Raw genomic sequence first — 23,133 nt, 5'->3', positions numbered from 1 at the left:
TTCTTTCTACAGCATTGTATTAATTAGCCACTTTATTATTTTGACAGTCGAGTTGAACTGAAAAGATTATGTGAAATTTTCACAAGAATGTTTGCTGATCCTCATGGCAAGGTATGTTTTAGTATTTAAGATTACTCCTATAAGGTGTCATTATTGTATTGCCCCCAAAATGAAGTAAATAATAACAAAAAACTATAAGCCATTTTTATTTATTTATTACCCTAAAGTGGCAATGATCTTTTCAACATAATTGAAATTGAGTATTTGATATCATACATAATTTAGAAGTTGCTCTCTGATAACTATTTAAGCTTCTCCAAAAGAGAGAGAGATTATGTAAGGCTGTAAACTGAAGAAGATATAGTCACATGCACAACTCTTCTACAATTAGTCAGGGTGAGTATTTGTATTACTAAAAACATATTACTATTTGTAAAAGAAATAATTGGGATAAGTTGGAAAAAGTTTCTAACTTTTTATTGTTTTCTTCTCTTTTAACATAAATATATTCTTAAAAGAGCAATTTTGTAGACAAGAACTGCCATTAAAAAACAAAAAGCAAAAAAAAAAAAAACCACAAAAGCACAAAATACGGTTTCACCTGCAGTTTGTGAGTAATAAAAGAGAAACATTACATATGTTGAAAGAGTTCATAAAAATCTTTAGAACTTTGTTCAGCTTTTAATGCTGATTAAAATCTTATGTAAGTACTTATGTATAGGCTGCATGTGTACTGTGGAATTTTTGTTTTAAAGTGTAAAGTTTTGTTGTAAAATGTACTCATTTGTTCTATTTTCAGCAGTGTGTTTGACAGTGGTGAAATTTTATTCAATATCTTCCTTTAGGACACCAGGTGTCTACATGAGAATTTCTAACCTAAGTGAGAGGGAGATGTGGAAGGGAAATCATAAAAATATTAATGAATTTTGCTTCATTTTTTTTATTGTCTTCACTTTATTGTTGCACATTTTCTTTCTCCTCATTTTTTTCTGTTTTCAGTGTTTTCATTACTTGTGACACTACTTAAAGATACTAAAATCCCACTCTTTTCATAAACTAAAATATGGCTAAGGAAAATAAACTGTCTTAACTTTAAAGCAATAACTTCCAAAAATTATCCTTTTATCTGAAGGTATATTTATTTTATCCAGGAATTCAAGATCCCATTAAAGACAAAAAGCACACTAAGTTTATATAATTTTCAAATGAACATGTAGATAACTACACCATTTTATACTGATATTACTACTACTAATTACTGTAGGAATCATTATAATGGAAGAATTTCTATAAATCCTAAACAAATTAACTGTTGACATTTTTTTTGTTAGCAGTATGAGTCAAAGAACAAGACAGGATCTGGGTGGACTTGTTTTATTAAATAATATTTTGTTAATAATCTATACAACTTTTAAAAATAGAGTTTTAAAACATCTTCCAATAAGTAGTATAATTCATCTGTACTGGAAGGTATGAGAGTGAGGCCATTATTATTTCTTGAAGTCATAGTTTTTTATTTTTTGTTAGGACAGAATGCAGTTTAGTTGGATCCTAGGATTTAACAGTAATAAAGAGACTTTTTTTAAAAAGTCTCTTGAAGAAAAAATTTTTTAAATGAAGTAAATTTTAAAATTAAAGTCTCTTGAAGATCAAATAGGAAAGCTGAGTTTGATGTTGGTGAAAACATAGGTGTTTGGCCTCCCTTAGTAAATATGGAGAATCAGCCACGATCTTCCCTAGAGGTGTCAGGAAGGAGACTTTCTGTTTTTTTTTCCTGTGGGGTTTTATGACAGCATACAATTCTTATTGATCCATCTGGCTTTGTTTTTTTTTTTTTTTTAAGTTATTTCACTGAATACAGATATAAAGGGAAGATTTTTGTTAACTCCTTTTGCTCAGCTTTTATTTGGTGATTGTCCATCAGAGACTGCCAATAATGTAATTAATTAAGAATAGACTGGCTAGATCACCATATAGTGGGGATTTAAAAATATCAGGGTTTGATTTGAGTTTTTGCATATTTTTATATTGTTCAAGTAGTAGGTAGCCCTCCTTTTTAATTTTATAAAGTACTAATAGTCCAGTTATTTGAATCAAGTAGCTATTCTTGATGTTTTCTTTTCCTTCGAAGTAAAATTTTAGTTTTAGTTTCCCAACTGCTGTCTATCAAGAGTTGTTTTTTTTTCTTTCCCCCTCCCTATAAAGGGCCAGACAGTATATATTTTCAGCTTTGTGGGCCATAATGATCTCTGTTACAGCTCTGCCATTATAGCACAAAGACATCTATCGACAGAATCTAAACGAGTGACCATGGCTAGTCCATAAAACTTTACTTATGACATTGAAATATTAATTTGCATAAAATTAACTTGGGTCACTAAATAGCCTTTTCTTTTGATTTTAAAAAAAGCTATTTTAAAATGTAAAACCCATTCTTAGCTTGCAGATTATAGTCTCCCAACCCCTGTTGTATACAATCAACTTTAATGATTGACACTAAAATAAAAACGTGTTCAAGAACCTCTGCTCATAGTCATGCCACTGGTTGAAGTCAAGACTGTGGAGGGGAAACAGTGTACCGGTCCCTGGTGGGTTAAATCAACCTTTATTCCTATATATGCTGTCCATTTCTGATCTGTGATTTTGCTCTAAAAGCTCTGTCCTGCCTTTCTTGTACCTCTTGCTTTTCTCTTCTGTCCGCCGTAGAGACTTTGTCAAATAGTCTCTCCTTAAATTTAACTCCAGCCCTGTTCCCCTCTCCACCCATCTCCTATCCTGAGCATTTGTCCTGGCCTCTTGGCTTACCAAGAAAATAGAAGCCATGCAACAGAAACTCCATTTCCTGCCTCCACATCAGCAAAATTAATTTCACATAAGCCCATTCTTTCTACCTTTTCTCCTATGGAAATGGCAGGAGGTCTTACCTTGAAGCTGTTAGCAGCCACATAAACTTGTACTCTATTTTTTTTTGCTAATATACCCTCATCGGCTTGGTCTTCCAGGAATTTTTCATAAATTTCAACTTGCTCTTTGACATCCCTTTTTATTTTCAGCCTTGTTGTAAGTGTACTCAGTTTATCTTTTCTGACACTCTAAGGAATGTGGTGTGGAAGAGGAGGAGAAGGGTTGTTTTCTGTTTTGTCTAATCCAGTCTTCCTCGCAACAGACAGCCTCTCTTTTCAGACACCTGTCTCTGTTTTATTAGTGTCGCTGTAGCTCAGAGCATTGCCCTAGGCCCTCCTTTTTCACTCTGTACCTTATTTGAAGCTTGTCACCCACTTTATCCTGATGACTCTCAAATGGTACTTCCAGCCCATATTTTTCTCCTTCACTTACATGCCTTTGGCTCATCTTAAACCTTAAAACTACTTTTTCTCTTGTGTCACGTTATCTCATTAGATGAAGCCACCATCCCCTCACTGGGCATCATTCTAGAAATTTACTCAGTCCTGGTTGGTTCAACCTTCTAAATATTTCCATTCTCACTACTCATTCCTGGCACAATTGTCTTTTGCCTGCTGTACCTCCTCCCCACCTCCTATCCCTAAATTCTCTTTCTGCACCTTTGAATAATCTTTCTGAAAGGTAAATCTCTCCTGACTTAAAACTCTTCAGTGACTACTCATTACCCTCAAGAAAATATTCAAACAAAGCCTGTCATTTTTGCTTGTTATTCCCTTTTCACTCTCCATCCAGCCTGAAAACCATGTTCATTTCCCCAAATGTGCCCTGCACTTTTCCTCATAGCCTCGAAACAGATCATCAAAGCCACTTCTCTTTCTTTCCTCAAATATGCTCTCCACTCTGAATTGGAATCACTTATCTGTAACCTCAGCCATCCTGAGAGCTCACAGGGCAGAAACCATCTGAAACCTTGCCCCAGCATGGGCCATAGGGTTTCGGAGACACTTCCTATCATGAGATTGGTTGAGTGGACTTTCCCGTGTCCTTTTAAGTTGAATTCAACATTTCAATCTATTTTAATAGCATCTGAAAAGTAGCAGTAGACCACTTGCTGTCCCCAGCAGAAATAGGAGACTTAGAGAACCAGGGTGTGAGCAGCAGCCCCATCTCCTTTCATCCAGGATCACCTCCAACCCCTAGAATGTTTCTCTTTCTTGTGTTATTAAGTATCTGAGTCCAGCTGAAATATCAGGTGAACTCCACTATACAGTAAAGACATCCCAGAAAGGAAGGGCTGGAAAAGAGCTCTTTTTGAGTACAGTTGAAATAGATGCTGGATTTTTTTTCTGTGACATGAGTAATGTGGTTGACATTTACAGTGTACAAGCTGAAATTACTTGATGTTCATAACTTGATAAACTTTTTAAATTTTCATATACTACTGATTCAGTCATGGTGTCTGTATGACAGTAATTTAGATTATAAAGCTGCAAATGTGTAGTTTAAAGCCTCTTAATATTTTCCTGAGAGAGACAGTATAACACAGTGATGACAAATATGAGTAGTGGAGCTAGATTGCTTTGGTTCAAATCCCACCTCCATTACTTTTTAGCAGTGTGTGCATTGCTTAATCTGTAAAATAGAGTTAATAAGATTGCAGTGATGATTAAATGAGTTAATGTATGTAAAGTCCTTACAACACAATAAGCACTACATATGCTTTTTTAAAAATAAGTAAGTTTGAAAAATTAAGGAATTCAGGGCAGATTTTTATTTTGATTGCTCTAGACACACTTTTTCCTCCAAATGTAAGGTGTGTCAGAAAGCTTATCCCCTGTGATTCTGACAGTCGACTCAGAAGGAACTACTTGAGGAGTGCTACCTTTACTGAAGAACATGCTTTGATTTGACATATTATGGTCTGTGTAGTCTTACCTGCCTACAGGTCTTAGAATCAAGAGACCAAACATGCATCGTACCTGGGGAAAACTAAAAGTTGTAGTATTTTTAACCTCCATACAATAGTAATTGCTCCAGTCCTTCACAGAAATAATTTAACTTGTGAATACATTGCTTCTCAAGAGGGGGAAAAAATAAACGAAAAATTCTTAGATACCATGCTTTGGAAGCAAATGTTGGCACTGTTCAGAAATGTTGGCAGGTGTCTGTTAGTCTTAGATTCTTTCCAGAAGTTGAACCTCAAGGATAGTAGGGTCTGAAAAGAAGGGAGTTTTTCTTTTTTTTTTGTTTGTAACTTTTCTTGGCAAGAAAGTGAGAGAGAAATACAGGAAAACCACATACTCTTCTCCCATACCATTCATTTAGCTCTTGTGTTAAAAGCTCTTTTGAGTTTATCATAAAACTTTGGAAAACATTTGTCATTTTTATTTTCTAAGTGTTTTTCTTCCATACAGGAACTTGGCATTGATGGCGACTAATTTGTGTGTTTTTCTTTTTTTTCTTTTTTTCCTTTTGCATGCTGTCCCCTGTGTTGGAACTCTCAATAGAGAGTAAGTTGGTTCAATATTTGTTGGAAACCTAACTTTACTGCATGACTGTGAAATTAACCCTTTTTCTCTATTTTCTCTCCCAAAGAGTTCATGCAGTGTTGGAACCTTTGCAATCCACGAAATGCTATTTGCAGTTACGCAAACTGTCATTCTGTTTGGAGATGTGCTTTTTAATCTACTAATTAATCTAATTTGATTATGTTCTTCTGTTCTATATTTGATGACTGGCACACCTAAGATATGGGGGCTTCCCTGGGGCTCAGTGGTAAAGAATCTGCCTGCAACGCAGGAGACCCAGATTTGATTCCTGGGTTGGGAAGATCCCCTGAAGAAGGAAATGGCAACCCACTTCAGTATTCTTGCCTGGAGAATCCCATGGACAGGGGAGCCCCAAAGGCTATAGTCCATGGGGTCACAAAGAGTGGACACAACTGAGCAACTGATACACCTGATATAGCAAGGTGAAGAAAAGTCTGCCTCAATTGTAATAACACGAATATTACAGTGCTTTTCCCAATGAACTAGAGTTGTAAAATATGTAGGATTATGCATTGAGTCTGTTGAAGGTTGATTTCATTGAATTATTCCCAAGTTTCACAATCAGTTTTTTAAATTGAGTTCTAACCTCCTCATATGTACTTTTACTATTCTGCTAATGGTATCCCATTAAAGGAAACAGAGCAGTTTAAGGAGCAGTGATCTCAGCTTTCTCTTCTGAAATCAGATTTTTAGCCCAACGTTTTATTAGCATATCCACTTTTCTCTTTCTCCTTTAATCATAGATAAGGAAATTGGAGAATAGCAACATCTGTCTGACAGTGAACTCTTTATGATACAGCAGTCACATGAAATTTTATGCAAACTTCCAATGTATATTTTGGATGAAGATATATATATATATATATGTATGTGTATATATATGCATATGTGTATCATTTAGGAAGTACTGTTGATAGAATATAAGCCTTTTGAAAAATAATAGTATAATTCTATATGTAAAGTACTATAAGTACACATTTACAGTTTTATTCAGCTATACTCACATTTTATCTCATCAAAAGAAGTTTCTACTTAGGAGACTCAGACACGTCTTCCTACAGAAAATAGCAGTTCAGATCTTGACAGGAACATAAACTTTGGATTATGTCAGGATGAGAAGAAAGGGCCTCCTACAAATGACTACCCTGAGTCAGAGAAGTGGGAGATGTCAGAAAGTTTACAGTGAAGAAAACCTTGGCTGTATTGAAAGGAAGGTCATCCGTATCTTCCCTTGCATTGAGAAAAGGGGTTGGTTACCAAGGTACATTTTACTCAACTAAAAGAAAATTCTTACTTTTAAGAGAACTTTTCCTACAGTTTCATCAGACAACTTTTTAATTGCATCCTCAAACTCTGATAACTTTAGATTTGGTTCTAACTGGTGACATAAGACTGAAATAGAGCCATTGTTCTCAAATGCTATATATTCCAGATAGGAAAATAACATAAATACAGAAAAAGTTAAAGAGCACCATAAAGGTAGCCCAAGTACCAGTTTTAAACAGGGATGGACAGTGGCTATTATCTAAAGATATCCAAGAAGCTCTTTGGCTGGGACTTGAGTGGTAAGCTTTGTCAGGAGTCATGTACTTTATGTAAACAGAGGGATTAGAGAGTGTGGTAGGAAATCAGGAGTGTGCGTGATATGTGTTTAGGGATGAAGACTTTATGTTGCTAAATAGTCCAACATCAGCCTGAAGAGTTAGAGCCTCGTCTAAGCATTTGAGACATTCTTCTATAGACAGTGAAGGGACATTAAAGAATCTTGTTTCTGTCAAAAGAGTGATGTCACTGTCTGACAGAAAGAAGTCTGAGTTGGTCTGCTGTTTTGTAAATAAAATTTTATTGAAACAGACTGTGTTCACTTGTCTGCATAGTGTCTGTGGCTATGCTGTGATGACAGAGTTGAAGAGTGCGACCCACATCACATGACCTGCAAAGCCTAGAATATCTGCTTTCTGGCCTGTTAGAGAAATCCAGACTTGAGGTCAGGAAGGCCTGGTGCCTACAGTGGTGTTGTGATCGACAGATTTGAGTAAGGCCAAAAGTGAGAGCTATTATAGAGGTTATTATGCGGCCTAAAAGGCTAGATCAGAGAGGCTCTGTCAAGGAAGTCATAATTTCAATGAAAACAGAATCAGGATGAAGATCTAAGAGATCTCCCCACATTCAGGATAGAAAAGGAAAATGCCTGGTAACAATGATAAAAGGGAGATAAGAAGAGGAAAAACAATGTCAAACTATGGAATGGCCAGGCATACTAAGCTCATGAAAAAGCTATGACATTTCTTGATTGGAAGGTAATTGATGGGTGCAATAGGCTGGAAATTGAAGGAGAAATTCTTGAGACAGTGTCTTCTGCATCAGTAAACAAATAATTCAGGTTGAGAATAGAAGAGTAAAGATAGAGGAGACCATACTTTAGAGAGCAAGAATACAGATAGAAAGACTAGTCTTGGAAATAAAATTGGCTCTTCCTTGGAGAAAGAGTTATTATAAGGATAGCTATAGAAGACATCAAAATGAGGGGAAAGTCAGTGGAGAATTTTATCATGAATGGCGGTCAAGTAGATGAGGAAGTTGTCCAGTAATAGAGTGCATTGAACACAATTAAAAGCCAAGTGACTTTGCCATTGATGAGCTGTGGAAACCTTGAGCAAGTAAGTCCCTTAATTTTCTAGTTCTCAGTTTTCTGAGAATCAGATAAAATGAGAGAGTTGACTTAGGCTTTCTAATGCCTTTGATTTTCAAAATGGATTTTGGTATAGTGAAAGCTTAAAGTTGGAATCTTAAGGAAAATAGGCGATAGTTGAAACAGTAAGAGTGAAAGTGAACCAGAGAATTAGAGAGTGTTGTGCTGGTACACCAGGTTTAAGGGAGTAGCAGGAAGCCCTGATTTGTCATGTTTGTTATAATTCCTGAGGTGTAAATAGTCCCAAATGACTGATTTCAAGCCACCAACCATCTCACAAAATTCCTGAATATTTAACGTTTGACTTAAGGCAGGTACTGGCTAAATCCAGGACGTCACTGGACAGATTTGCTAGTCAGGGTGAGTACTAGGTTAGATACATGTATTTGTCACTGAGTAGGTCTGTTGAAGTTCCTCAGGCCCTGAGGAGGGAGCCAGAGACAGTTCGGTAAAGCTGTGTCCAAGTGGTTCTGGTAGGGTAGGACTGGAGTTAATGAATCTGCATTGTGATTAAGAACAGTGTTGAGGCACATGTACTTACTGCCTTCAGATCAGAAGTAACAGAAATTTTAAGCAGTCATACTTTCTGCTTTTACAAATAGCGTCTTGAGCAAAGTGTATTTTTTCTGGGCTTCCCAGGTGGCACAGTGGTAAAGAATCTGCCCGCCAGTGCAGAAGATCCAAGAGATGCAGGTTCGATCCCTGGGTCAGAACAATCCACTTGAGTAGGAAAATGGCAACCTGCTCCAGTATTCTTACCTGGAAAATTCCATAGACATACAGGCCTGGCTGGGCTACATTCATTCCATGACGTTGCAAAGAATCAGACACAACTGAGCACATACACACAATCACATCTTTTTCTAACTCAAATTCAGATGTTAAAAAGCTTAGTTATAATTCTGATAGATAAAAAGCCTTTCATTTCTAACAGTGAAAAAACAGGAATTCGTGTATAACTACATAAAGCAAAGTAGAAGAAGTAAAATATATATTGAGAGCAAAACTCTTAGTTTTAAATTAGCATAGTTACATTGGACCTAACTTTTTTAAGCCATAGATTTTATAATCCATTGGGATTATAAATTGTCTCCTAACACAACATGACTGATGTTGTCTTAAGAACTTTTCCCTCTTTATGTTGAAATAAATTGTCCAGTATGATATTGAATTTATTGAAGAGATATAACCTTATTGTTTGTCACTTGTCGTATTTTTAATGAGATAAATCACTTAGGAATTTTAGCTTCCCTCCCCTTTAATTTTTCTTGAATCTTATAAGGAGTTTAAAACTAGTAGATTAATATTGGAGACAAGTATAAAATGGAGAAATGGAGACTAATAGCATGCCATCTGGTTCTTTGTAGAAATCATTAAAATGTAGATGTAGGTTTGTGTCCTGATTTTATTTATTTAGGCGCAGGTGTCCCAGGTCATTTAAGCCTTCCCAGGTGGCACTAGTGGTAAAGAACCCACCTGCCTGATGCAGGAGACGTAAGAGACGTGGGTTCTGTCCCTGAGTTGGGACGATCCCCTGGAGGAGGAAATGGCAACGCACTCCAGTATCCTTGCCTAGAGAATCCCATGGACAGAGGAGCCTGGAGGGCTACAGTCCACAGGGTCGCAGAGTCAGACATGACTGAGCAACTGAGCACACAGGTCATTTAAAATTACTTTTGGGGCAGTTTTTAACATCTTATACCAAAGAATTTTGTGGCCACTAACATTGTGAGAACTAAGAAGTCTCCAATTAGCCCATTATGTTAAAAATCATCTTATATATTAAGGTAGCTGTCAGCATAGTCTTCCTCTGATTAACTCACTGACACTTCAGAGAGCTGGGGGCTGGTGAGACTATAGGTAGTTTCTTGCCCTAAATTCAGATAAAACGAATTTCAGTTTAAGCTGTGGCATCATTGACAACCTTAGGTGTGCCAGCCATTATGGCCAAAGTTTCTTTACCAAGTGATGCTGCATGGAATAGCTAATTGTCGAACTTCAGCAGAAGTTGGATAACAGTTAAAATGTACTCTTGTATCACAGAGTCCAATGAAAAGCGAGAGAGGTTGTTTTTCCGCTTGGCTGCCAATCGCTGTGCCTCTGATTCCTGTATTCCTTTCTCTTTCAGTTTTGAATTGATCATAGAGGTCAATATTTCCTCCTTTTTCTTCTCCTCCCCCCATTTACCCACTGTAGGTATTCAGCATGTTTTTGGAGACCCTAGTGGACTTCATACAAGTCCACAAAGACGACCTTCAGGATTGGTTGTTTGTACTGCTGACGCAACTACTTAAAAAAATGGGTGCTGATTTGCTTGGGTCTGTTCAAGCAAAAGTTCAGAAAGCCCTCGATGTTACAAGGTAAGATTTTTCTTCATATATTTCAAGTTTACCCAGTAGTAATTAAGAATACTTAGTTTTTGTATTGAAAGTTCAGATTTCTGAGTCCTTTCAAACCATCAAGACTGCATGAGCTCCATTTGAAAATTGTTAATGATGTCATTTACATGGTATAATTTGATACAACATAGGTTCTTAGTTCAAACATTGCATTTAATCTATAAAAAATTTCATTAACAACGGTTGAGTAATTCAAGGTAGTAATTTATTGTAATTAAGATGTAACTGCAAAGTTAAGGATTTTATTCAATCTGATATAAAGATAAAAATATTTGCTAAATTTAAAAAGAATGTTTTATTATGCATTCTTTTTTCAGAAGATTTTGAACCAATGGTACATTTCTACTTTCTTGTGTAGATTGTTGAAGTGACTTATTTCAAATATCCATTTACTAAGTTGAGGTGAGTCTAGAATTCAGATATTAGGTATGGAAACATCTCTGATACTGTTGAACTTTTCCCTGAATACATTTTCTGATTAAATCTGTAACCGAGGCAAGAGATCATTATTTGCTCTAGTGTTGCTTTTTAACCCCCTACAGGGGGTTAAATTTATACTTGCAGGGTATAAATTCAAACGTTCTGGTTCTTCTGGGAATAGCTTTTATTATATTCTTTACCACATAGACTATACCACATGTAGATACTGCTTCATGCATGCTTTCTAAATGACATTATGTTTTGGTATCAAACATAATCTGTTAAGTTTGCTAAAAGCTTACTTGGTGACTTAATTTTTAATTTTTTGCTTTGTTCTTTCCTTATTTCAGAGAATCTTTTCCAAATGATCTTCAGTTCAATATTCTAATGAGATTTACAGTTGATCAGACCCAGACACCAAGCTTGAAGGTAAAAATTTGAGGTCTTTTGAAGACATTGTAAGGAATTCAAGTATTTTATTCATAAAGTTAATGTTTGTATTTCTGTCACATGAGAAGCTGTTCAATCAGTGGATTCTGTTTTTATAAACTTTCAGACAGTCAAGCCAGCACTTCGGGACCAGCTTCACTCTTTTTGGAGCTCCAAGGTTTTATTGGTTTTGTTTTAATCTGCATTATTTCTTTTCTTAACTCTCTTTTCAAACTCTGCAGTGTTTCCGATAATGTTTGTATGCATCTATATATTCAATTACTAACCATTATAAGCCTCTAAAGCATGCACGGATTTGATTTCAATTGTTATTCGGTGCCAGATTATCTTCCGGAGAAGCTTACTGGGAACTCATAGTTAGAAAGCAACACAAGTATGGCTGTCTAACCCTAAGCTGTTGTGCAAAACTCTCTCTATAAAGTCTTTTCTCATTTTATGTTTGTGATTTCCCAGTCCTTTTTTTTTTCCTTCAAAGTTTAGGAGTTTGAATAGGTATTCTGGGCAGAATATCAGTTTTGCCTATGTATTTCAATTAACAAAAATTTTTTTAAGTTTAATCTCAGAACTGTTCTCCAGTTCTTCTTAATTGAAACAGTAGCTTTTTTTTCTTCTTACAATGTGATATTTCTGATGTGTGCATAAGCTTTAGATTTGGGATTAGCTTTCTCAATTGTTATTAGCACACGTTTTCTAATAATTTATGTGGAAATTAGGTAGATACCAATTTTTTGTTAAAAATAATTATTTAACATAGAAGAAAATATAATATGCACCCCTGAATTCTTTACTAAAAATGGTTTTATTAAGTTTTCTTAAATGAGATTAATGTCAGGGAAATAACAAGCATATGTACATTTACAAGCCTTGTATTTTCTGCTCTGTTCTGCACGAAATGTTTCTATAAGCATTATTGCCTTGGACTGATTTTCCTTTTAAGTTTCTGAATATGATTTTGCCTTAAAGTCACAATTATATTTCTTACCAGAGTTAACATGTACTCAACATATGTTATTTTCTCAGAGCTGCTTTGTGAAAGAGGTTCCATCTGTTTTGATTTTTAAAAGTGACCTGCAGAAGGAGAATAATTTACTTGATATTATTGATGGATATTATTTAAACTTGTTATTTGTCCAAGCCGTTGTGCTACGTATTTCTTATAATTTTCTGTCATTAATATTTATAATACATGATGAACTGTAAACTGTGGAAAGAATTATGATTTAGGTATTGGTGGTGGGTATTCAAATGCTATTGAAAACATATATAGAGTTGTTACATGGGCCAGTAGAAATGGAGGTCTGAATCATTAGTTTTCAAAATATGAGCTGCTAAAGACCTGAAGAGAAAGACAACGGGAAGTATAAAATTAGTTTCCCTGTTAGGAAATGTCATACTGAAGACTGGAATCAACAGACTGTTTCTCTGAAAGGCATACATGCATACATACACATATGTACGTGGTGATGGTTTAGTCGCTAAGTCGCGTCCAACTCTGTGACCCCATGAACTATAGCCCGCCAGGCTCTTCTGTCCATGGGGTTTCCCAGACAAGAATACTGGAGTGGGTTGCCATTTCCTTCTCCAGGGGATTTTTCCAACCCAGGGATCAAACCTCAGTCTCCTGCATTGCAGGCAGATTCTTTACCGACTGAGGTAAAGAATATTTACCTCATATTTATGAGGGTATGTGTATGTGTATATGACTTTCAGAGAAACAATCTATGTAAATGTATTATATATGTATATGTCATAATCTATAATACAGACATATGTGTGGCTTTCATATATTATACACACACATACATATAAAGCTGTAGGGGAAAATCACTCTTCAACCCACAAACTGATGTCTTATGATAGCAAAAAGGAATTCTATTGGAGCTGTACCTTATGCTGAAAATAAAAGTAACTTTCAGATGGTTGACAGGATTAAGAATTAAAAATTTAACAGATTATAGAAAAACACAAATAACTTGAGTATGAGATTTATCAAAATTCTTTAAAAAGTGCTGGATCTTTCAGATAATATTTTATATTTCCCACAAACTGTCATGTAGCCAGATGTCAAAATGGAAGCATTAAAATAGACAAAGATGATATACAGGATGATTTTATTTGAGTAATATTTTTTAAATACGTGGAACTTTTTGACTTTTTTTTTTCCTGAGTTTCAGAAATATGTTTAGAATTATACACACATTATCAACTATATTGTTTTTCCTCTCTGAAGAATGCATGTTTATGTTATTAAAAATACTATGTTTATAACCTTTTGAAATATACTACCAAAATATAAATTTTCAAATGATTATATATGTATTATGGTTGTTTTGCTTATTTGTATAGTAAACACACCTATTCTATGAAACTCTTTAGAAACTTTACATGCCTCTATAAATTGCCAAGACATGGTAGTAATTAAATCTCACATAGTGCAAATAAATATATTCAAAAAACAAAATGCATTGTTTATTCTTTGATTTACTTTAGCTTTCTTTTGGCTGGTCTCACCAATAGAAGGTGATGTGGCTTAAAAATCCAGAATGTTATGTGCTGCCATAATTTAGTTGGGCCTGCTACTCAGAATTAGCCATACATCTCTTTCCCTCTTCACTATATGATTTACTCAGGATGGTGATGGGCTAACTCTTTAAAAAAAAAAAAAAAATTCTTAAAGTTATAGTTACTTCTTAAAATCATTTATTATGAAATGAAGACAATAAATTGATGCCTTCTATCTTCTTTAAACTGGAAGCAGAGAGGGGAAGATATTCAAGAGTCAGAAGTTTAACTTAGTGCTGTGGGGGAAAAAAATAGAAGTTTAACTTATCACTTCTATATATTAACTTGACATAGTACTTCCCAGAGACCTTATTTGGACTGAGTGAGAGAAATGATCAATAATAAGATCAGTAATTGGGGATGAAGGAGTACAGAATACCTGATTACCTTAATCTTTGACAATATTTTTTCAAAGTTGCTATTTTAATCATACATTTAAACCTTCCTTTTTCTAAGTCTGCAAATCAGCATTTAGTATGTGTTTAGAGTCTGCTGTATCCAAGACTGTGCACTCTGCCAGCTGGCATTTCTAAAGTACACTGATAAAGTCTTAGAGAATCATTATTTAGAAATCTAGAATGTTAGACGTGACTTTAAAAACAGTGGCTCTCTAACTTTTTCTACCCTGCCATACCAAGAAAGGGGAGATTATTTAATAATGGCTTACTCTAAGGATAGAGAAGGCTGCATCTAAGAGAGAAGCATGTATGCTTTGCCCCACCTCTTGCTGATTTTGAAGCCTGCATCCTACCACACTCCTACCTACCACGCCACCCACATATCAGGAATTTCTAGGAGAATAGTAAGACTTTTAAAACTCATATATTATACTTCTTTTATGCAAATAATTATTGTCTCTTCCCCAGTGGTCCTTCTGTAAAGCTTTTTTGTCACATTTATTTTGAGAGGTGGTTCTAGCAGTTGATGGACCTATTAAGAATCCTGGTCTCATTGGAGCCTTATGTATATTTATCTGTATTGCCCACTTTGATTATTCACTTGATTACCCACGGGATGTATAATAGCTTATTTCCAAAGCTCTTTGGTTCATTTCCCCAAGAGGCAAATTGTCCTTCGATGTATAAAGACTGGTTCCTGGGGAGATCTAGACAAGAGTCAGCTATAAGCTCTGAAGGCAGACTAAAGAAGTGTCTAATCTTATCAAGAGAGTGTCAGCAGTTCTTCAAAGACGGGTAATGAAATTTATAAAGTCTGCTGTGTGTGGGAAAAAAGCCACATTATCATATACTTGTACCTCTGATAGGTAGGTGGTTGTATGTATAACTTTTCTTTTGCTGTTGATGCTTTTTCATTTTGTATTTGTAAGAAAAAAAAAACAAACAAACTATTACCTAACTGTTTCTGAAATGTTCTTATTGCCTGATGATGCCCAGCTGATTGTCATCTCTCTTTGTGCATCCCTATGTAGGTGAAGGTTGCTATCCTCAAATACATAGAAACTCTGGCCAAACAGATGGATCCAGGAGATTTTGTAAATTCCAGTGAAACTCGTCTGGCAGTGTCTCGGGTCATCACTTGGACAACAGAACCCAAGAGTTCTGATGTTCGGAAGGTATGTTTTAGTTTAAGATTCAGAAGATAAATTAGAAAAACAAAGCAGTCATTTTAGATTGCCAGTTAAGGAAGCTAATGTTTTCAGGATGTTACCAGTTAGCATAGAGTTACTTACCTGGTGATATAAAGATCTTTAAAAAAAATAATAATAATAAGAGTTTATACTGTTTCTTGATGTATTAGTTTTAGGCATTATTTACTGACCTATTGATAGATTCAGTCATTGTGTATCTGTCTGTCTGCCTTTGTAAATGAAGATTTTAGTTTCCAGTATCCTATCCTATGTCTTTCCCCATAACCTTCAAAATACTTATGAATCAGTTGTTGGTAATCAATAGAAAAGATTTAATTTTGACTGTGAAAGTATTAATTCCTTCACCAAGTGGTTAATTACTGCCTCCCTCCTTATGGAAACTTTATTTGTCCTAGTGTTAATAATTTGCCTTGTTTTTCATTGTCCTGTTTCTCCCCCCAACATGTTTTTTAAGTGTTAATAGGTTCAACATCTCTGCCACATGCTCATGGCTGAGATTTTCCATATGCTCAAAAACACTGGTTCTTTCTTTTCTGGGGTGTCCCTTTCTAGACCCTCTGTTCTCATCACCATCTTCCTGAGGTTCCTCTTCAACCCTAATCACTCATTTCTTACATCCTGTATCTGGCTGTACTGACAAAACCAAAGTAATCAAAACAACAAGGTATGGACACAAAATTAGACACACAGATCAATGGAACAGAATTCTGAGAGCCCAGAAATAAGCCCGTACACAAATGGTCAGTTAACCTATGATAAAGTAACCAGGGATATACAGTGAGGAAAAAATAATCTCTTCAATAACTGGTGCTGGGAAAACTGGACAGCTACATGTAAAAGAATGAAATTAGAGTGTCCTCTAACACCGTATACAAAAATAAACTCAAAATGGATTAAAGACTTAGATGTAAGACCAAACACTGTTAGTATCCTAGAGGAAAACATAGGCAGAACACTCTCTGACATAAATCGCAGTAGTGTTTTTTGGTTCCATCTCCCAAAGCAAAGGATATAAAAGCAAAAATAAACAAATGGGACCTAATTAAAAAAAGCTTTTGCAGAGCAAAGAAAACCATAAACAAAACAGAAAGACAGCCTATTTAATTTGAGAAAATATTTGCAAATGACTGATAAGGGATAAATATCCAGCATATATAAACAACTTGTACAACTCAACATTAAAAAAAAAAAAAAAAACCAGCCTAATTGAAAAATAGAAAAACTGAATAGACTATTTTTCAAAGAGAAAATGCAGATGGCCAACAGGCACATGAAAAGATGCTGAAAATCACTAATCATCAAGGGAATACAAATGAAAACCACAGAGAGATACTACCTCACACCGGTCAGAATGGCTGTCATCAAAAAGAACACAGATAGCAAGTATTAGCAAGGATGTGGAGAAAAGGGAACCCTCATACACTGGTGTTGGAAATGTAAATTGGTACAATCACTGTGAAAACAGGTCCTAGTTTCAAAGAACTAAAAATAGAGCTACCATATGACCCAGCAATTCCATTCCTGGGTATATATCTTTTAAAAAAAAAAAAAAAAAAAAGCAAGAACATTAATTTGAAAAGATGCACGTACTCCAGTGATGTTCATAGCACCATTGTTTACAGTTGCCAAGGTATAGATGGTAGCAACATGTGTCCATCAGCAGACAAATGGACAAAGAGGAGCTGATAAGTATACACCCACACCATGGAATACTACTAAGCTGTAAAAATAAGCAGTTTCGCCATTTGCAGCAACATGGTTGACCTTTATGCTCAGTGAAATAAATCAGACAATGACAAATACTGTATGATATCACTTATATGTGGAATCTAAAAAATTTAACAAACTAGTGAATGTAATAAGAACGAACCCCATTCACAGATATAGAGAACAATCTAGTGTTACCAGCAGGAGAGGACTAATATGGGAGTGGAGAATGATGAGGTACAAGCATTTAAGTATAAAATCAGTCACGATATATTGTACAAGAGAAATATTAAGTATAAATGAGTTATAATGTATGAGTCACTATAGTGTACACCTGTAACTTACATTGTATAGCAACTGTACTTCAGTTTTAAAAATCAGACCAAACAAACAAACAAAAAAGATTAAGCATAAATTAATAAAATAGAGAGTAGAAAAGTGATAGAGGAAATTAGTGAAACCAAAAGTTGTGTTTTTTGGAAAGATCAACAAAATTGACAAACTTGTAGTTTGATAGAAAAAAGAAGAGAAGGCTGAAATTACTAGAATTAGAAATGAAAGAGAGAAGTTTATTACTGACCTTACAGAAATAAAGATGATTATAAAGAAATGCTTCAATATTGTATGCCAGGAAGTAGTAAACTTGGATGAAATGGGCAAATCCCTAGATAGACACAAACTAATGAAACTAACTGTAAAAGTCAATAGAACAAGTTAAGAGATTAATTTAGTAATCAAAAAACCACCCACAAAGAAAAGCCAAGCTCAGATGGTCTAACTGGTGAGTTCTACGAAACGTTAATATCAATTCTTCTCAAGCTCTTCTTTAAAAACCGTAAGAGGAAGAAAATAAAATAAAAACCATAAGAGGTAGGAACACTTTCCAACTCATTCTATGAGGGCAGTTTTATCTTACAAACCCAGACCATACAAAGTAGTGGTAATTAAGGCAGTGTGGTATTGGCTTAAGGATAGACGTAAAGTTCAATGGAATAGAATTGAGAGTCCAGAGGAAACCTGTGTCTATGGCCAATTGATTTTCAATAAGGGTGCCAAGACCATTGCCCTTGGTTGGCCATATTTGTTATACTTTTCATAATCCCTTCTTACTTTCAAAAAAGGTAAGTCAAAAAAAATTTTTATTGTTTCAGCAAAGAAATTTGAAAGCATATAGGAACGTCTTTTTCCCTAGGAAAGCTGGTCTGGCACTATTGAACAGAAATGTTGAATGAAGAAAATGGTCTCCTTTGAGTAACCAAAATATATTCATCTGCTTCTTGTATGTCTTTGTTTTCTAGGCAGCGCAGTCAGTCCTGATTTCCTTATTTGAACTCAATACCCCAGAGTTTACAATGTTATTAGGAGCTTTACCAAAAACTTTTCAGGATGGTGCTACCAAACTTCTCCATAATCACCTTCGAAACACTGGCAATGGAACCCAGGTCTTTTTTCACTTGTTTTTTTTTTTTTGGCCATTGTTTAATGTGATGGATGGTTAACAACAGTAATTGCTTTCTTTTTTGCATGAAGTAAACTTTGATCCTAATATGTAATTTTACATCTGCATTAGGCAGCATTTCCTGAGCAGAATTAAATATTGTCCTGGAAAACATAGCCCTTAGGCCTTTAATTTTTTATTATTATTTGGTGTGCATTAGGGTGGTGGTGAATGGTAACCACGGTATGAACAAGGAAAGTGAAATATAGCAGAACTTAGATGAGGGCATCAGCCTTGCAAGCTATGAGAATGAGAACATGCTCTTTAGATGAACCAGTCCTTATTGGAGAACCAGAAAGGATGACTTATTCCAGGAATGACAGGCCCAAGGAGGGTAGTGCAGGCTTGTCAGTCTATAGGTGCTTGAATAATACAAGAGTTTGTTTTGGAGAAGTAAGATCTGAGTAAGTGAAGCGTTAGTGTTATATCTAAATGGTATTGAACTAGTTGCATAATATGCCAAAGAATTGAACTTGGGTTTTAAAAAGACAAAGAGGGCAGTACCTTTGATAACGCATAAGGGAGAAAGCAGATGCACTTACGGCAGGAGTAAGGTAAAGTGTAAGCATAAAACAATGTGAGAACCGTTTCTTGGGACCAGTCAATTATTTTTTTAATGGAAAGGCGGAATTCCCTGGTGGTGCAGTGGTTAAGATTCTGCACTTCCACTGCCAGGGCCGTGGGTTGACTTTCTGGTCAGGAAACTAAGATCCCACAAGCTATGTGGGGTAACAACTAAAAATTAAAAAAATAAAAGGAGAAGACATTGTTTTATTATTATCTTGAGAGATAGGCAAATTGCTAATATGACCAGATTTTACTTCTTTGATGTCTTTGTAAAAGTCATTTGTAAATCAGACTGAAGGAGGAACAAAATTTAAGTGATTGTAATGATTGGAGGAAGGAACTGGCTTAGGGCAGGAAGCTAATTTAAGATTGATAATTTGGAATCTTGTTTAATTATTGAGGAAAAAAGATTGTTGTGGTAATATTTAGGAGAAAGAAGTAGGTGAGGAGAACAACAACAACCAAAAAAACTTAAAAGAGCTAGATTGCTGAATAGAAAGAAAGTTTTTCCCCACAGAAACTAGAGATAAGTACATCAGTATTTTAAAATAACGACCTAGTGGGGACTTCCTTGGTGTTCCAGTGGTTAATAATCTGCCTTGCAATGCAGGGGACATGAGTTCAATCCCTGGTCAGGGAACATGGGATCCCACATACCCTGGAGGAACTGAGTCTGCATGCCACAATTAAAGCCCACTGCAGCTAAATAAATTTTAATAATAAATTTTAAAAAAGAAAGAGAAAAGTAAAATAATGATCTGGGAACTTCCCTGGTGGTCCATTGGTTAAGATTCTGTGCTTCCAGTGCAGGGGTGTGGGTTTGGTCCTGGTTGGGGAATTAAGATCCCACATGTCTCACTACATAGACAAAGTATTTTTTAAAATACACAAAATAATGACCTGTTAGTATAAATCTGACTGTTTCATGTGCTCAACATCTTGACTGAACGGCCTCCCTAAGAGCCTGTCATATGTTAATGTTTATTTGACTTTTGTCCATCAGGGTTCCATGGGAAGTCCTTTGACAAGACCAACACCACGGTCACCAGCCAACTGGTCCAGTCCTCTTACTTCTCCTACCAATACATCACAGAATACTTTATCTCCAAGGTAATAAAAGGATTGTTTTCCATCATGGTTTGTATCTGCAGATTCCCATTCTTAGAAAAGCTGACATTAATATAAATCCAGTTGATTACTACTTAACTAAAATGTCTTGGACACATAGGAACTTAGCAAATTAAAACAATGTTAGGTTTATTTCAAAATGAACCCTTTAGATGATCATAATATATAGGATATGAAATTCTTTTTCTTGTAAGTGACAGGAAAACTTTGGACACAGCTTTTGGAGAAAAGCAAGCAGTAATTAAACATTAAATAACATAGTTACTGTTTCTCAGATAAGCTGTGTAAATCCATTAATTTCCAGTTGTGTCTTTCAGTTATAATGGTTGATATAAACGATGAGATAAGTTATAATGAAAATTTAAATCTAATATGGGCCAACCACCTCTTAAAAATAGAAAACAAAATTAAGTTTATAGACCAAAAAAAAAAAAGTAAAAATAAAGAAAAATAGGGAAGGGTTAAATATAAAATTGGCAATATGTATACTTCTTAGGGAAAAAATGTGATCTTGAGATTGATCCTTCATGAAACGTGTGAAATTTTCACACACTTGACCACTCCCCACATGAGCTATACTTCAGAGAAGTTATAAGTTAACTCATTAATGGAATAACATTTTTTTCCCTTCTCCTGGTCTTTAAAAAAATGACTTAGTAGCCATTATTGTCCTTATCAGCTTGATTTTTGTTATTAGCCAAATAGCATATTCTTCATCATATTCATTACAATTACATAAGATGTTTTATTATATATTGTAAACTTACCATCATATTTTTTCCATGCCTATGCATATGTGATAATTATGATGGCTAAATTCCAGACTGAGTTGAATTTTAGAATCTGATCATAGAATTCATATTTCAGTGGGACTTCCCTGGCGGCCAAGTGCTTGGGGCTCTTTGCTTCCACTGCAAGGGGCACTGGTTCTATCCTTGGGGTCAGGGAAGTAAGATCCTGCATGCCTCATGATGTGGCCAAAAAAAAAGAATTCATATCAGTAAAACTTATATTCTATGTTAAAAATTCTCAATCGTCTTACATATTTGTGTAAAATGTATTTATCTCCTCTTCCAGCATTACCGTTATTGTGACTTAACCCACAGGGGTTAGCAAACTCTGTAAAGAGTCATATGGTAAATATTTTAGGCTTTGCAGGCAGGGTGGTCATTGTCAGGTTTATTCAACTCTGCTGTTGTAGGGTGAAATAACCATAGACAATAGCTAAATAAATCAGCCTTGCTATGTTCCGAAACAATTTCAGGACGATCCCCTGCAGGAGGAAATGGCAATCCACCCCAGTATTCTTGCCTGGAAAATTCCATGGACAGAGGAGCCTGGCGAGCTACAGTCCATGAGGTTGCAAAGAGTTGGGCACAGCTGAGCATGCACACACACACACAATTTGAGTTTCATATAATTTTCCTGTGTCGTGAGATGTGTTTTGATTTTTTTCTCAGCTATTTAAAAATGTAAAAAAAGTTCTTAAGGTGAAAAGAAAAACCAGTTGTCAAGGGCTGTGCCTTCCAGAGTCACTATAAACTGCCCTTGATGAGCAAACAGGGGAACATGCTCTTTAGCCATTTGTAGCTGTCAGGTTTTGTTTTGCTAATTATGCTTTAGAACATATGCATTCTCTAACTCTGTCTTTATAAATATCGTGTGCCATTTCCTCAGATGTATTTGTATTTTAAAACTGCACATAAACAAAAATTAATTGTTGTCTTTTTCATAGTGCTTTTGATTATGACACAGAAAATATGAACTCTGAAGATATTTATAGCTCTCTTAGAGGTGTCACTGAAGCAATTCAGAATTTCAGCTTCCGTAGTCAAGAAGATATGAATGAACCATTGAAAAGAGATTCTAAAAAAGATGATGGTGATTCAGTGAGTATTTGAATATTCTTACATTGCACATGTTTTCATTAAGATTTTTTAATTTTGTTTTTAAACTTTGCTTTCTGTCACTTTCAGATATAAACTTCCAGGAGTCAATTACTCAGTATTTACTGAGTACCTACCATACTCCAGTCTCTGTTCTAACAGAGTCTTAGATTTACAAGGCACAGATGCTGCCTTCAAGTTCCTTGTGGAGTTTTGGATACAGATTAATGCTATAGGAAAGATGACATTTGCATTGAGACCCTAATCGAGCCATACGAGGTCTAGGAGAGAATTCCATTAAGGAAATAGCAGGCACAGAGACACTTAGTGGGAGCAGGCTTTGTCCTACTGAGAACCAGGACGAAAGCCAGTGAAGTTATGAAAGCATGTGCGTTATGAAAGAACGGAGGCCTAGAACATTGGCCAGATCCCATGGCTCTTGTAGGACAAAATAAAGTGTTCAGGCTCTTTAAAATTCCTGTTCAGTGTGGTGATATTTTCATTAGTTTATGTGGTTCCAGTTAAGAATGTTACGACCCATCTTTCTAACATTTGTGAATATTATTGTTCAGTTTGTTATTTCTGCCACTATATAAAGAGCTGTTGATTTTTTTACTCTACTTTTTCTTCGACTTTTCTCTGACATCTTAGACTTTTCTAAGAACAAGCTATCCCACCATTTCCTGTGGAATCTGTGGTTTCTCAGTGTTTGCACAATTGTAGAACACTGCAGTACTTTAGCAGATCTCTAAAGGGCTCCCT

The 23,133-nt window shown here is 35.4% G+C and overlaps 1 protein-coding gene across 5 annotated transcripts in view; it reads left to right on the top strand.

The window, feature by feature from the left end:
- The window catches only part of CLASP2 (cytoplasmic linker associated protein 2), a 168,075-nt gene that overhangs the window by 126,138 nt on the left and 18,804 nt on the right, over positions 1 to 23,133 (top strand). For 3 of the 5 annotated variants that reach the window (XM_065932944.1, XM_065932947.1, XM_065932945.1), the window contains 8 exons: positions 48 to 111; positions 10,342 to 10,505; positions 11,315 to 11,393; positions 11,521 to 11,571; positions 15,406 to 15,549; positions 18,591 to 18,734; positions 20,361 to 20,467; positions 22,221 to 22,374. In XM_065932944.1, coding sequence (XP_065789016.1) covers positions 48 to 111; positions 10,342 to 10,505; positions 11,315 to 11,393; positions 11,521 to 11,571; positions 15,406 to 15,549; positions 18,591 to 18,734; positions 20,361 to 20,467; positions 22,221 to 22,374 — 907 coding nt within the window. The remainder of the gene's footprint in view (positions 1 to 47; positions 112 to 10,341; positions 10,506 to 11,314; positions 11,394 to 11,520; positions 11,572 to 15,405; positions 15,550 to 18,590; positions 18,735 to 20,360; positions 20,468 to 22,220; positions 22,375 to 23,133) is intronic. The other 2 variants (XM_065932948.1, XM_065932946.1) reach the window with 1 other exon arrangement.

This window comes from Muntiacus reevesi, chromosome 4 (genome assembly GCF_963930625.1).
Source record: "Muntiacus reevesi chromosome 4, mMunRee1.1, whole genome shotgun sequence".
NCBI classification, from domain to species: domain Eukaryota; kingdom Metazoa; phylum Chordata; class Mammalia; order Artiodactyla; family Cervidae; genus Muntiacus; species Muntiacus reevesi.
This window is presented reverse-complemented; position numbering and strand designations above follow the sequence as displayed.